Genomic DNA, 15,812 nt, shown 5'->3' with positions numbered 1-15,812 from the left:
GAAACCAGCCTTATCCTGCTAAAACCCCCAAAATCACAAGAGCATGGGTCCTGAGCCCCCATACCACCTTACTTTGGTTAGAAATGAAGGGACATGACCACTGCTTTTGTAATTCTTGATGGAGACAGTCGTGCGCAGAAATCTTAGGGGTTTCCTCAAATATACAAAATGCGAAGATTTCTTTTTAGAAAACTCCTTCTGTGACATGTGCAGAAGATAAGGGAAATATGATAAATGCCCCAATACTAGCTGTAGGATTACAGGCTACTAAAGATGCTCAATTATTTTACTTTATGAGCACCATTGGAAATTAAAATCAATATAAGAAGTCAATAAAAGAGTAGACTTCATCCGGGAGTCAACCAGAAAGTTAATAGAAATAAATGTATAAAATGGAGGTCTAGAAGTCATTACATTTAGTAACATTTGGGATGTTTATACCATGTACAAGCATGGCCTGTTACTCACATGTGAATATTAGTGTCATCTGTCCTGATTAAGCTTACAAGCAGTTGGCAACTGTCAATGAAATGCATTAGCCCATAACCCGGCCTGGTGTTTACCGGCAATTGAGAGCCCTCTGGGCAGACATTGTTCAGGCCTTTAAACATAATATCTGACATTGCTATTTCACACTTTTACAGTATAAAGGATATTATGGCTGACTGAGTACAGATTCCTCTGATATGACATGCATTTTATACTCTGCACATTTTACTTACTACATTTCTTGATATCTATAGCAATAATTTTCTAAATACATAAATATGATTTTTTTTTGTGAGCCGCTCTTTGAAATTTAATAAGGCGCACATATCCTAGTCCGTAATGTCATTCTTGACAGCGATCTTAGGTGGCACGTTAGATAGTACTGCTACTGTAGACAGGGCCATGGCTCTGATTATAATCAGACAAAATAATCATAATGTGTAGACAGCTGACAGTTTTCTGGAGGTTTTCTTTCAAGTCAGTGATGGGTTAAACCCTGTGGAGTCTCTTTAGCAGTTGAAATTCAGGGTCACTCCAGAAAATAATATCCTTATATATTTTTACATTTAGTGACAACAATTTTACTACAACAATTCAATTTCATTAAAGAGGTTGATCATTACACACACCAACCTGTTGTGAGTTCATTTTCCCCTTCGTCACTGGGGTCTGGTGAACTCCCTATTCTGGTAAAGGAAGGTAATGAGCCTGATTATCAGGCACCTGAGTCTAATGAGGATGACTGGCTGAGTGGAGTCACAGACTGGATATAAGGCTGCCGACGCCCTTCTGCCCTGCGGGTGATTTCTCTGTGGACTTCTAGGACACCAGTCTGATTCCTGCTCCCCTAAAGCTAAGTTTTCTGTTTTGGCTGTTAGCCTTTTTGTTTTGTTTTTTGTTTTCCTTGCTTTTCAGTATTCTGCCATCCCCTGCTGGGGTGAGCTGAATCTCCTTTTGCCTGTAGCTCTGTCTTCAGTATATTCCTGAGTGCTGACATAGCTTTTTGAAGCCTAGCGTCTTCAGGGCCTTTTTCACTGTCAGTTTGTTGGCTCTTATTTTCATAGGGTTTTTCACGGTTTGCAGACAGCAGCCTTCCTTGTCCTTTTCTATCTAGTTAGCTTGGGCCCCTCTTTGCTCAGTCTGTCTTTCTGTCTGTGTTAGTATTTTCATCTTGCTTCACCATCATTATATGTTGGGGGCTGCCTATTGCTTTGGGGTCTGCTCTGGGGCAGTTTAGATTTCCCCTTTCTTTCTTTAGGCCTATTTAATTCTCCGGCTGTGATCGAGGGGTCTAGGGCATCGTAGGAACCCCCCACAGCTACTGCTAGTTGTGTTGATAGGTTCAGGGGTCTGCAATCCGATAGCTGCTAACTTCTCTGGTTTTCTGGACTTAGCTAGCATTTCTGTTTTTGCCTCCTACGGTGACTCAATCATAACAGAATCACCCGCCCTACCGCAGATCCTAGGGTACTCAATAGCAGGAAAGAATTGTGTTTAAAAAAAATGTGTGTATATTCTTTCCTCTATATCTCTGAGGCCGTAGGGGGAATTTTTTTTTTCTCTCAATGGAGATAAAGCAATTGTCTGATCATGTGGAGCAGCTCGCTGCGGAAGTGCGGGGAATTTCTGCCTACCTTGCTCGTTCGCATGCTGTTGAACCAAAGATCCCTACACCTGATGTATTTTTTGGGGATCGATCTAAATTTTTGAGTTTCAAAAATAATTGTAAATTATTTTTTGCCTTGAAGCCTAACTCGTCAGGGAGCTCCGCGCAGCAGGTTAAAATTGTCATCGCTTTGCTGCGTGGCGATCCCCAGGATTGGGCATTTTCTTTGAAACCAGATGATCCTATTCTGACTAATGTGAACGCATTCTTTCAAGCTTTGGGGTTGTTGTATGACGAACCTAATGCTATTGATCAGGCTGAAAAGACCCTGTTGGCATTGAACCAGGGTCGAGATTCTGCAGAGTTGTACTGTCAAAAGTTCCGAAAGTGGGCGGTCCTTACTACCTGGAATGATAATGCCTTGGCTGCTCTCTTTCGGAAGGGTTTGTCAGAAGCCGTAAAAGATACTATGGTGGGATTTCCTGTTCCCTCTGGTCTGGACGATTCTATGTCATTAGTCATTCAGGTTGATCGGCGTTTACGTGAACGCAGGATTGCACGAGAGGTGTTGCCACCTGTTGAACAGACGTCTGAACCTATGCAATGTGATAGAGTTTTGTCTAAGGCGCAACGTCAGGAGTTCAGAAGGCGTAATAAGCTGTGTTTTTTCTGTGGAGATGCCTCGCATATTATTTCTGTTTGTCCTAAACGAGAGAAACGCTTTGCACACACGTTTTCTGTTGGTGGTGTTCAACCTAAGTTTCTTCTGGCAATTACTCTGATCTGCTCCCTGTCCACATTTTCCGCCAAGGCTTTTGTGGATTCGGGAGCAGCGCTAAACCTAATGGACTTGGATTTTGCTAAACGTTGTGGATTTCCGATGACACCTCTGCAGACGCCTATCCCTTTGAGGGGGATTGATGCTACTCCTTTGGCTAAAAATAAACCTCAGTTTTGGACCCAGGTGGTCATGCGGGTCGCCCCAGACCATCAAGAAAATTGCAGATTTTTGGTATTGCATGGTCTGCATGATGCCGTTGTTCTGGGGTTTCCCTGGTTGCAAATTCATAATCCAGTTTTGGATTGGAAATCTGTGTCTGTGGTGAGTTGGGGTTGTCGGTGTGCCTTTAGTGAGGCTCCGTTTTTTTCCACCTCTCCTCAGTCGCATGATGTTCCTGACTATTTGGCGGACTTTTATGATGTATTTAGTGAGAATGAGTCTGCGTCCTTGCCTCCTCATAGGAGTTATGACTGTGCAATTGAACTAAGCCCGGGGTGTAAATTTCCCAAGGGTCGGCTCTTCAATTTATCTGTACCCGAGCACGAGGCTATGCAGTCCTATATTAAGGAGGCGTTGGAGAAGGGTCATATTAGACCATCCTCTTCACCCTTAGGTGCCAGTTTTTTTTTTGTGGCCAAAAAGGATGGTTCTTTAAGGCCTTGTATTGATTATCGTGCCCTCAATAAAATTACTATTAAATATCAGTATCCGTTACCCCTGATTTCGGATCTATTCTCTAGAGTTAGAGGTGCTTGCTGGTTTACCAAGCTTGACCTCAGGGGGGCGTATAATCTTATCCGCATTAAGCAGGGGGATGAATGGAAGATGGCGTTTAATACTCCGGAGGGACATTTTGAGTACCTGGTGATGCCTTTTGGGCTCACTAATGCCCCTTCTGTCTTCCAGTGCTTCATGAACGATATTTTCCGAGACTTTGTCGATAAATTTTTGATTATCTATCTGGATGATATTTTGATCTTCTCCAAGGATTGGGATTCTCATGTGGAACATATTCGGACTGTGTTCTGGATCTTGAGGGAGAATTCCCTGTATGTCAAAGGATCGAAATGCCTTTTTGGAGTACAGAGGATTTCATTCTTGGGATTTATTTTGTCTCCGTCAACTATTGAAATGGACCCGGCCAAGGTACAGGCCATTTATGATTGGGTTCAGCCCACTTCTTTGAAGGCCCTCCAGAAGTTTTTGGATTTTGCTAATTTTTATCGGAAATTTATAGCAAAATTTTCTAGTATTGCCAAGCCATTGACTGATCTGACTAAGAAGGGTGCTGATGTGTTGAATTGGTCTCCTGAGGCTGTTGCTTCCTTTCAGGAGCTGAAGCGAAGATTTACCTCCGCCCCGGTTGTGCGGCAACCTGATGTCTCACTCCCGTTCCAGGTAGAGGTGGATGCTTCTGAGATTGGTGCAGGAGCTGTTTTGTCCGAAAAGGATCCTGTAACATCTAAAATGAATCCCTGTGCTTTCTTTTCCCGAAAGTTCTCTCCATCTGAACATAACTATGATGTGGGGAATCGGGAACTGTTGGCCATGAAATGGGCATTTGAGGAGTGGAGACATTGGTTGGAGGGAGCTAAACATCAAGTTGTGGTCCTCACTGACCACAAGAATTTGATTTACCTAGAGTCGGCTAAACGCTTGAACCCTAGACAGGCTAGGTGGGCCTTGTTTTTTACACGTTTTGATTTTGTGGTCTCTTTTCTTCCGGGAACTAAGAATGTCAAGGCAGATGCCCTCTCTAGGAGTTTCTTTGCTGATTCTCCTGTGGTGACCAAGCCTGCTACCATCTTAGGCAAAGGGGTAGTTCTTTCTGCCATCTCGCCCGATTTGAGACTTGCTCTGCAAGAGTTCCAGGAGGACAAACCTGAGCGTTGTCCCAGTGGAAAGTTGTATGTTCCTGACCAGTGGAAGAAGAGAGTGATGTCTGAAGTTCATTGCTCTGCATTGGCTGGTCATCCAGGTATTTTTGGTACTAGAGATCTGGTGAGTCGCTCTTTTTGGTGGCCCACCTTGTCTCATGATGTCAGGAATTTTGTGCAGTCCTGTGGGACTTGCTCCCGGTTTAAATCTTGTTCTCGCTCTAGTGGGTTGTTGATGCCTTTGCCGGTCCCCAGGAGGCCATGGACCCATATTTCAATGGATTTCATCTCTGATATGCCGGTCTCTCAAAGAATGACTGTTATTTGGGTGATTTGTGATAGGTTCTCTAAGATGGTTCATCTTGTACCACTCCCTAAGTTGCCATCTTCCTCTGAGTTGGTGCCCCTGTTTTTGCAACAGGTGGTTCGCTTACACGGGATTCCTGAGAACACTGTATCTGACAGAGGAGTTCAGTTTGTGTCTAGACTTTGGAGGACTTTCTGTTCCAAGCTGGGAATTCAGTTGTCCTTCTCCTCTGCTTTTCACCCTCAGACCAATGGGTAGACAGAGAGAACAAACCAGACCTTGGAGTCGTATTTGAGATGTTTTATTTCCGCTGATCAGGATGATTGGGTTTCATTTTTGCCCTTGGCCGAATTTGCTTTAAATAATAGAGCTAGTTCTGCCACTTTGATGTCACCTTTTTTTTGTAACTTTGGGTTTCATCCTCGATTTTCTTCAGGGCAGGTGGAGCTTTCTGCCTGCCCAGGTGTTGACACTGTGGTGGAGAGAATGCACCAGATCTGGGACCAAGTGGTGGATAAGTTATCTCTCTCCCAGGAAAAGGCCCAGCGGTTTTCCAATCGACATAGGATCATTGGTCCCCAGTTTAAGATTGGTGATATGGTGTGGTTATCATCAAAAAATATTGCTATGAAGGTGGCTTCTCCTAAGTTTAAGCCTAGATTTATTGGACCTTACAAGATTTTGGAGATTATTAATCCGGTCTCTTTTCGTTTGGCTCTTCCTGTCACATTTAAAATCCATAATGTGTTCCATAAGTCCTTGTTGAAGAGGTTTGTTGAATCAGTTGTTCCTGGGGTGGCACCTCCAGACCCTGTATTGGTTGAAGGTAACATGGAATATGAGGTAGAGAAAATACTGGATTCTCGTTTGGCTAGACGGAGACTCCAGTATTTGGTTAAGTGGAAGGGTTATGGTCAGGAGGATAATTTCAGGGTCTCTGCCTCTGATATTCATGCCAAAAGATTGGTGCGTGCATTTCATCGGGCTCACCCTGATCGCCCTGGTGGCATGGTTGAGGGTTCGGTGACCCCTCCTCAAGGGGGAGGTACTGTTGTGAGTTCATTTTCCCCTTCGTCACTGGGGTCTGGTGAACTCCCTATTCTGGTAAAGGAAGGTAATGAGCCTGATTATCAGGCACCTGAGTCTAATGAGGATGACTGGCTGAGTGGAGTCACAGACTGGATATAAGGCTGCCGACGCCCTTCTGCCCTGCGGGTGATTTCTCTGTGGACTTCTAGGACACCAGTCTGATTCCTGCTCCCCTAAAGCTAAGTTTTCTGTTTTGGCTGTTAGCCTTTTTGTTTTGTTTTTTGTTTTCCTTGCTTTTCAGTATTCTGCCATCCCCTGCTGGGGTGAGCTGAATCTCCTTTTGCCTGTAGCTCTGTCTTCAGTATATTCCTGAGTGCTGACATAGCTTTTTGAAGCCTAGCGTCTTCAGGGCCTTTTTCACTGTCAGTTTGTTGGCTCTTATTTTCATAGGGTTTTTCAAGGAATGCAGACAGCAGCCTTCCTGTCCTTTTCTATCTAGTTAGCTTGGGCCCCTCTTTGCTCAGTCTGTCTTTCTGTCTGTGTTAGTATTTTCATCTTACTTCACCGTCATTATATGTTGGGGGCTGCCTATTGCTTTGGGGTCTGCTCTGGGGCAGTTTAGATTTCCCCTTTCTTTCTTTAGGCCTATTTAATTCTCCGGCTGTGATCGAGGGGTCTAGGGCATCGTAGGAACCCCCCACGGCTACTGCTAGTTGTGTTCATAGGTTCAGGGGTCTGCAATCCGATAGCTGCCAACTTCTCTGGTTTTCTGGACTTAGCTAGCATTTCTGTTTTTGCCTCCTACAGTGACTCAATCATAACACCAACCCTTATCAATACCAATATTGCTCCACTGTAAAATAATAACACTTATACTCACCTCCGATGCCGGCTCTCCTGGGCAATGTCATGCCATCAGCACTGTCTCCACTTTACCCACCAGTGAATGAATCACATACATCCAGAGAATTAATGTCACACAATCCCAGGGAGAGACAGTTTCAACACCGCTGGAAAAGCGCCCACACCAAAGGCGAGTATAGGTGTTATTATTTTACAAGTGGTAAACATGGAGATTGAGAAGGAGTTGTCCAAGTAGTGGACAACCCATTTAAACAGAACACAAATTAAGTTAATCAAACTTCATTATACCCCAGAAAAGGTAATTAAATAATGCCGTCCTCAGGTGTAGGCCTATATTTACTTGTCTGTATTCCTGAAGCTTGTACTCATGAATATTCTTTTATGATCTAGGGTCTACTCCACTCCAACTACCCAATCTAGCCAATTACTTAGCTGCCACGACCGATGGCATAGATTATCCTCCTCTACTTCTCGTGATTTGCCGTATATACCCAACAACTGTAAAACATAGTTTCTCTGCACGTTGTTGTAATGTTCTCATTGGAACTACCGTAATTGTATATTTATTTAAATATCAAATCAATATTATTTATTATCCATTGTGCAAAGCCCCCAAAAGAAGCAGGGCCCACAAGCCAGTACCTACTACGCCTAACTGGTAATCCGCCACGATTTCAGGTACTCTAAATCCCTATCCTAAAAATTGTGTTGTCTCACAGGGACAATTCTTTTGCATACACCTTATAAGGACACGGCATCTGCTTAGGGTGCCTCTCTATGACATATAAAGCAACATCTTTTTCAGGTAATAATCGCTGGTTGAGCTGGCTCTCTGAGCCTCAACCCAAGTCATTTCAAAGAGAAAACAGGAGTAGGTTCAGCTCATCATGATGGAAAAATTAATTCCGGTTGGCGTTCCTTGGAGGTTGCCGATCCCGCTTGTGAAGGCAGCTGCAATAAAGAGTGGGTGGGGAGGGGAGATTTTCATCCAGCAGGACCACCCAGGTAATTAAAAAAAAACAACGTATTTTATTAGAAAACCATTAAAAATAGTTAAAAGCAATACCTTGCTTTTAACTACTTTTAATGGTTTTCTAATAAAATAGATACACATTTTTTAATTAAATGGATGAAAATCCCACTCCACATCATTTCACTTTGGAAATAGATCAATATTTTCTATTTTAGCGCCTCATAATACAAGGAAAACCACTGATACACTTACCTGTTTGGTGATAAGTTCATGTGCCAATTTGTAATTGTTGAATTGCTTTGCCCAAAACAATTGCTGGTCCTTATTATTTTCCATTAAGTCAGCAGAGAGAATCAAGCTCTGAGCCAATGTTAAGTATGCCACGGGAGACAAGAAACACTTTCCTTGCAGCAAGAGAATGATATTCTGTTAAAATAGACAAAACAATTTTTTTTTTAAATCCAACAGTCGTGTATAAACGTGTTGTCTTACAGAGCAAGTTGTTTAGCAGAACTCTAAACTTGCTATATAAAATGTCATCCAATAAGACCAGATATTGGCCTAGGCTAATACACTTCTGACAAATTTATTTCCCAGTGCATTTGTTTTTGTCAAATTATCAAAAATTAAATCTGCCAAGATTAGTTAAAGAGGTTGTCCACTACTCAGACAATCCCTTCTCAAAATATATTGTAATTGTCGAAAGTGTTAGCACCCTTGAAATTGTTCCAGAAAATGAAGTATTTCTCCCAGAAAATTAGTGCAATTACACTTATTTTGTAATAAACATGTTTATTTCTTTTGTGTTTATTGGAGTAAAATAAAAAAACAGAAGAAAAAAAGGCAAATTGGATGTAATTTCACACAAAACCCAAAACATGGGCCAGACAAAATTGTTGGCCCCTTAAACTTAATATTTGGTTGCATACCCTTTGAAATAAATAACTGCAATAAATCACTTCCTATAACTGTCCTATTTTGGGGGTTTTGTGTAAAATTATGTTCAATTTGACTTTTTTCTCTGTTTTTTTTTTTGTGTTGTTCCAATACGCACAAAGGAAATAACTGTGTGTATAACAAAACATGAGTAATTCAGTAATTCGCAAAAACTTTTTGGGAGAAATACTTCATTTTCTGGAACAATTTCAAGTGTGCCAAGATTTTTGGCCATGACTGTATGTATATATAAAAAATATACTCACCTCTGGTGCCGGAGCTGTTACAGCGATGTTCTCCAGGGGATTCCATGATATTGTTAAGTCATGTGAGCCCTGAAACCAATCAGCAGCTACACCCCTCTCACACCCAAAAGAAGTGAAAGCTTCTGTAGCTTTCTGGCTTCCTCTTGAAAGAAAGAGAAAATGAAGCAGCGGTTGACTATTATGCCACGTGAGCCCTGCAGCCAATGTCATGCAAGCCCCGGGAGACCAGGCACCAACATCACTGGAACGGCGCCTACCCGCGAGGGGAGTACAGGCTGTTACTCTTTTACATTGGGGAAGTATAGGGATTAATGGGTTGTCTGAGTAGTGGTCAAGTCCTTTGTGTCCCTTTTGGTTAAAGTCTACAGCTACCATAGAGAACTACAGTATGTGTCTCCAAGGATATAGACCACAAACAATCTATAAGCAGTGTGATAATATGATCATACTTCCTACCAACTGTCCCCTATTTGTTACAAATATGCAGTTGGTATTAACATACATTAGGGACAGATGGATGACAGTATGGCTGTGCCGTTAGACTACACAAGGTTTGTTTATGAGCTGTAACCACTGAAACACATAGACCTCCATTGGCGCTGTAGACACAAGAAGATACTAGATTTATAAATAAGATTTATTTGCTAAATAATTTTACTAATTTATTTTAACAATTAAAAAAATCCAATGTGAAGTCTGAGCTTCCGCCAATGATGTCAGTGGTATCAAATTAATGTAGTCTGTTGGACAAGTCTGCCTGGACTCATTAGATAGATGTCCATAACACCTATTGCGGATGCAGTAAATGCACACCATCAGTATGAAGGGAGCTTTAAATATCCATATCATTTTGTTTGAGTAACTATTGATGTCTACATTTACTTTATTTTTGAATTTCCCATCTATTTTGCACATCGTTTTATAGTAATTGCCTGCGCTGTGTGGCTCTCCAGCTGGTAACTCTCCAAAAATAGCCGTTTCTATATTCTGCAGGATTCCAGCCTCAGTACGGTATATCTCCAGAGTATATTAAATAAGTTTACTATGATCATGCAGAATTCTAAACTCATAGCAATATTTCCCTAGTATTAGCAAGAAGGCAAGATCATCCATCAGTCTTCAGGCATCATACAGACTATAAATAAAAACTGTTCTGTTCTCAGTTCTTTGTGCAGAAAAATGAGACACTTACATCAAAGTCAATGCTAATGTATTTGCTGCACACACTTATTTCCAGTGATTGTCCAATTCTTTGACTAAAAATACATTTTCAGTATAAACGGTACACATTTTTCAGCATTCGATGCAATATGACTGCAAAATCCTACATACGATCTGGATTCTATATTGGAATGCTACCTGTTCACTGTTAGTGTATACGTTCGCTTTGGCATAGCAGATTTGTACCCACCTGACTTTGTTATGAGGCATTGTATTTTGTATTTTTACAATATATTAATAGAGTTTTCTCAACATCCTAAATGGTTAAAATTGGAAAGTGCTTGTAAAACCAAGCAACTTCCTTGTTATTAATAATCCTTTCTGTTCTGAAAAGTGCAAGGATTTTAGTTCTATTGTTTACTGCCTGTTGCCTAGGTTGCCATGCACCACTGCCGTCTATCAGCGATGGTCGGTCTCCTAGGCAAGAAGTGCAGGGCTTACAAGCTCTTTCCAATAATGTAAGCACTGTTCTAACGGTTGCTGCTGATCTGCACTGCCAATCACTAGGAAGGACACCAGACCTCAGAAAGCAGAAATCTGGAGACAAGGGAGCATTGTGCTCTTGAAGATTGATCATGAGAACAACATTTTAAGTATATATATAATGGACTTTCAACAATACTCCATAATTGAAGCTGTGTGTGTTCCCACCATTAATATACCCAAGAGACCAAGCCAAAATGGAGCAAAGACCACCAAGAAAGGGAATAAATACAATTACGTTTTACTAACTATATATTAAAAAATTAATCACAATCAAGGATATAAAGATAGATCTGATCAGATTGAAATGGAAGGGGAAACATCAAAATCCAAATTAAGACAAATGATTAGTCCCAAAAAGACCCATATAATTAATCCAGATAAAAACAATTTGGGATAGATAAGTTTAGAGTGACAGTGACCTAAAGGACATATGCTGAACAGTATATTGTATAATGTTCACCCATGATGAGGGACGATCTGATGAGCCCATCAAGCTGCCCCGACACGTGTTTCGCGTGATGCTTTCTCAAGGGCAGATGCCTTGACTTGACACTAGCACTGCATTGGTGCCAGTTGTCAGTCAGTGCCTGGGCCGCGTTACAGCCAACTTTCTCAGAGCAATGACTGAATCAACACCGCCCCTGCCTCCGTGACTGAAACCCAAAGGCTGCCGGGGGGAATAAAGTTAATTTTCCACCCGCAGAGTTCAGCTAAGCGCAGGCGCCGGGCAGGTTAGTAAAGCTATTAACCTGCAGATAAATCCAATACCTGCAGGTTATCAGTGTTTTTTCTGTTCACAGCTTCCCTTTAAATATGGAGATGAAGGCAGTTGAAAAGCCACCTGACCTTCCAGGGTGATGTAGAAGATATAGGGGCGTGGATAATTTTGATAAGAAATATGGAAGTTTGTTTGACTGAGTGCTGCAATTAAGAATATGACACAAGTTCTTTTCCCACCTAATCTGATAACAGGAAAATGTAGAGACAAAGACCCTGATTGCAGTGATGTGTCACTTACTGTGCTGTTTGCTGTAGTTTTCATAAAATCATTGTTTTATCAGCAGGAGATTATCACTAGAGGACTAGTGGTCTTGTGTCATGTAATCCTCCATATTCATGAGCTCCATATAACCGCCCTCCGACCACTGATTGGGAGATTTCTGCTTATGCACAGTGTATAGAGACAACTGCCAGTCAGTGGTGTGGGTGGGGTTATACACAGCTCAGCATTCAGAGAACTGCTAGATCAGCAGAGAAACACAGGTACTACATACCTGGTAATGTGTTTTTTCATGAGACATGATGGCACAAAGAGAGGGGATCCGCCCTTCAAGGACTGGAAACCTTCAAGATAAAAGGGGCGGCTCCTCCCTCCGCATCAGTTGTTTTACAGAGCACGAGAGGAACTCCGAAGGTTAATGTACATATAAATAATACAGTCCAAAAAAGAGAAACAGATTCGGCACCGCTGCACCATGGTGGTCTCTTAAACAAATCTAAAGAGACCCTTCACACACTATATGAACGCCACATACCCCAAGGAACGGGTGCTCAATCCTGAAGAAATATAACAAAATCCAATAGCATACTGAAAGAAAAAAGGATGGCACTCACCGTTACCAAAAGTAGAAGTCTTTAATTCGTGGATAAAAATGCATGGGCTCGGGAGCAACGCAAAGAGTGCGGTAACGGTGAGTGCCATCCTTTTTTCTTTCATTGTGCTATATAAATAATACATCCTTTATACCACTAAATTTTCAACACCCAAGGGAGTGTATAATGCACCCAACTAATGATGTGATCAATAGGGAGGGAATATAAGGGTGCTGTCATGTCTCATGAAAAAATACATTACCAGGTATGTAATACCCGTGTTTTTCCATCATACATGATGGCACCACGAGAGAGTTACAGAGATTTGTAGTATTCTCTTAGGGAGGGATCACTGCTTGTAACACTCTTCTCCCGAATGTGTGATCAGAGGTAGCAGATAGGTCTAACCTATAATGATTGAAAAAGGTAGACGGAGAGGACCAAGTGGCTGCCTTACAGATTTGGTCGATGGAAGCGTCTGCTCTCTCCGCCCAGGATGTCGCCATGGCCCTCATGGAGTGGGCTTTTAGACCCTCTGGAACAGCCCTACCTGCACTACTATACGCTAGCATAATGGCCTCTCTCACCCATCTAGCTATAGACTGTTTAAAGGCTTTAAGGCCCTTCCTTGCCCCCTGGATTGAGACAAATAAGGCCCTCTGCTTTCTCCAAGGTGTTGTTACCTCTAAACAGGGCTTTTTTTGTAAAAAAATATATTTGCCCCCGACTTCCTCTGTGCAGCCCCCGTCCTCCTTGATGCATCCCCCGTCCTCCTCGGTGCAGCCCCCGTCCTCCTCGGTGCAGCCCCCGTCCTCCTCCTTCATACTCATCCTGCTATGCCGTCGCTGAACGTCCCTGAATCCTCTGTTGTCCAGCACTGACAGCTTCTTCTTGCCTTCAGCGGTCACATGGTACCGCTCATTAAGCTCATGAATATGCTTCCACGCCCATGGGCGTCCATATCCATGAGCTTAATGAGCGGTACCACGTGACCGCTGAAGGCCGGAAGAAGCTGTCAGCGCTGGGACAAGGAGGATGCAGGGGAGGTTCAGGGAGGCACGGGAGGGTGAGTATGACTTCCCAGCCACCAGCTCCTGCCGCCGCTCCCCTTCCCCGCTGAAGCACCTTCAGATTTCCAGTACGCCGTACCGTTGCGCACCGGCGCAAAAAAAAGCACTGCCTCTAAATACTGCAGGAGACATCTCCTCACATCTAGGCAATGAAGCCTCTCCTCCTTCTGGTTATTAGGGTTAGGGAAAAAGGATGGTAAGACTATCTCTTGAGCCCTATGGTATTTTGATACCACCTTGGGAAGGTATGCTGGATCTAATTTTAACACAACTCTATCGTCCATGACCTGAGTGTAGGGAGGGTCTGCTGACAATGCGTGTAAATCCCCAATCCTACAGGCCGATGTGAGCGCCACTAATAAGGCTGTTTTCAATGTTAGAATTTTATCTGATGTTGTGTTTAGTGGTTCAAACGGACTCTGTCAGAGATAAGACTAAATTTAGATCCCAAGGAGGAAGAGTAGGAGACGGGACAGAGTCAGCTCTAGTACAGGCTCGGATAAACCTGGTCACCCACCTATTGTTTGCCAGGTCACAGTTGAATAAAGCTGCCAGGGCTGAGATGTGTACTTTGAGGGTTCTGACAGCTAACCCCAACTCTAAACCTTTCTGCAGAAACTCCAGTATTGCCACTATCGGGACTTCCCCTTCCTGTACTGGACCTGAGACAGATAAGAATTTTTTCTATATCCTCCCATAAATTTTTGTATTCACTGGTTTTCTGCTACTGAGTAAGGTGGATATTAACCCTGCTGAGAATCCCGTTTTCTCTAGTAGTGACATTTCAAATTCCAGTCTGTCAAATGCAGCCCGTACTTCTGAGGGTGATTGAAGGGACTCTGTGTTAGAAGGTCCTAGTCCTCTGGGAGTACCCATGGGTCTGTCACTGACATTACTCTCAGCCAGTAGAACCATGGTCTTTTCGGTCAAAAGGGGCTATCACAATCACTCTGGCTCTGTCCTCCCTGATCTTCCTCAGAACTGCTGGTATGAGACATACAGGAGAAGGCATACAGGAGACCTGATGTCCACTCTATCCTGAAGGCGTCTACTGCTAAAGGCCTGTCTGCTGGACTTAGGGAACAAAATTTCTGAACCTTCCTGTTGGCTTTTGAGGCGAAGAGATCTATACTGGGTTTTCCTCACATGTGCACTATCCGTTGAAAAATGGACTCTTTTAGGGACCATTCTCCTTGCCTCAAGTGGTTCCTGCTCAGAAAGTCTGCCTTCAGGTTGTCTACACCTCGGATATGCAGGGCCGATAATGAGAGGAACTGGTGTTCTGCCAGAGTCATGATCCTCTTTGTTATCTGCATCAAGGACTGAGAATGGGTGCCCCCCTGGTGGTTTACATATGTGACCACTGTTCGGTTGTCCGATAGGACTCTCACATGGTGTCCTCTTAGGTGTGTCAACAACCCCTTTAGCACCCTTTCGATTGCTAGAAGTTCCCAATCGTTTGAGGATAGATTTCTTTCCTTCTGGGCCCAGGGATCCTGTAGCCATGGTGTGTCTAGGTGGGTTCCCCACACCCAAGGACTGGCGTCCATTGTGACTACCTTGGAGGCTGTGTATGTCCAGAATACTCCTCTCGGAGATGACTATCTGTAACCACCACCTGAGTGACTGGAGTACAGAGTCCGGGAGGGTGAGCTTCCGCTCTGTCCCTGAAGTCTCAGGTCATTCTGCAGCACACACCATTGCAGTTCCCTTGTGTGGAACTGGGCCCATTTCACCGCCGGTATGCAGGAGGTTAGAGACCCCAACACCGGACAAGGCCCTTCTCAGAGTCATTTCCGGCTTTTTTATTGTTGTTACAATTAATTTTTTTACTTTTTCTTCTTTCTCCTCAGGGAGGCGACACTCCTGCACCACCGAGTCCACTGTTAACCACAAGAAACTCTGGATCATTGCTTGTTCCAGTTTGGATTTTTTGAAGTTCAGCTGCCATCCCAGCGTCTGTAGTGTTTCCATCACTATTCTGACTTGTTCTTGACAGTGAGGGAGATTTCTTCCCACTATCAAGAAGTCGTCCAGATATGGTATCACCAGAGTATCTTTTTCTCTGAGATGCGCTGTGACCTCTGCAATTAATTTTGTGAAAACTCGAGGGGCTATCACCACCCCAAAGGGCAGAGCCCTGTACTGAAAGTGACGCCACTCTGACCCCATCTGCACTGCCACTCTAAGATATTTGCGATCTTGTTGCCGGATCGGAACGTGGTAATAAGCGTCCTTGAGGTCCAGGACTGCCATATAACACTGAGGAAAGAGGAGTTTTACTGCTGACCTTATTGTCTCCATCTTGAAAGAC

At 43.2% G+C, this 15,812-nt stretch overlaps 1 protein-coding gene across 5 annotated transcripts in view; it reads right to left on the bottom strand.

Annotated features, from left to right (window-relative positions):
* Positions 1-15,812, bottom strand: part of CFAP54 (cilia and flagella associated protein 54) — a 703,284-nt gene that overhangs the window by 141,163 nt on the left and 546,309 nt on the right. For all 5 annotated transcript variants that reach the window (XM_073556932.1, XM_073556934.1, XM_073556933.1 and 2 more), the window contains exon 56: positions 8,179-8,352. In XM_073556932.1, coding sequence (XP_073413033.1) covers positions 8,179-8,352 — 174 coding nt within the window. The remainder of the gene's footprint in view (positions 1-8,178; positions 8,353-15,812) is intronic.

Source organism: Dendrobates tinctorius, unplaced genomic scaffold (assembly GCF_039654945.1).
Source record: "Dendrobates tinctorius isolate UK_male_01 unplaced genomic scaffold, ASM3965494v1 ptg000241l, whole genome shotgun sequence".
Classification (NCBI taxonomy): domain Eukaryota; kingdom Metazoa; phylum Chordata; class Amphibia; order Anura; family Dendrobatidae; genus Dendrobates; species Dendrobates tinctorius.
The sequence above is the reverse complement of the archived record's forward strand: the minus strand, read 5'-3'. Positions and strand labels throughout refer to the sequence as shown.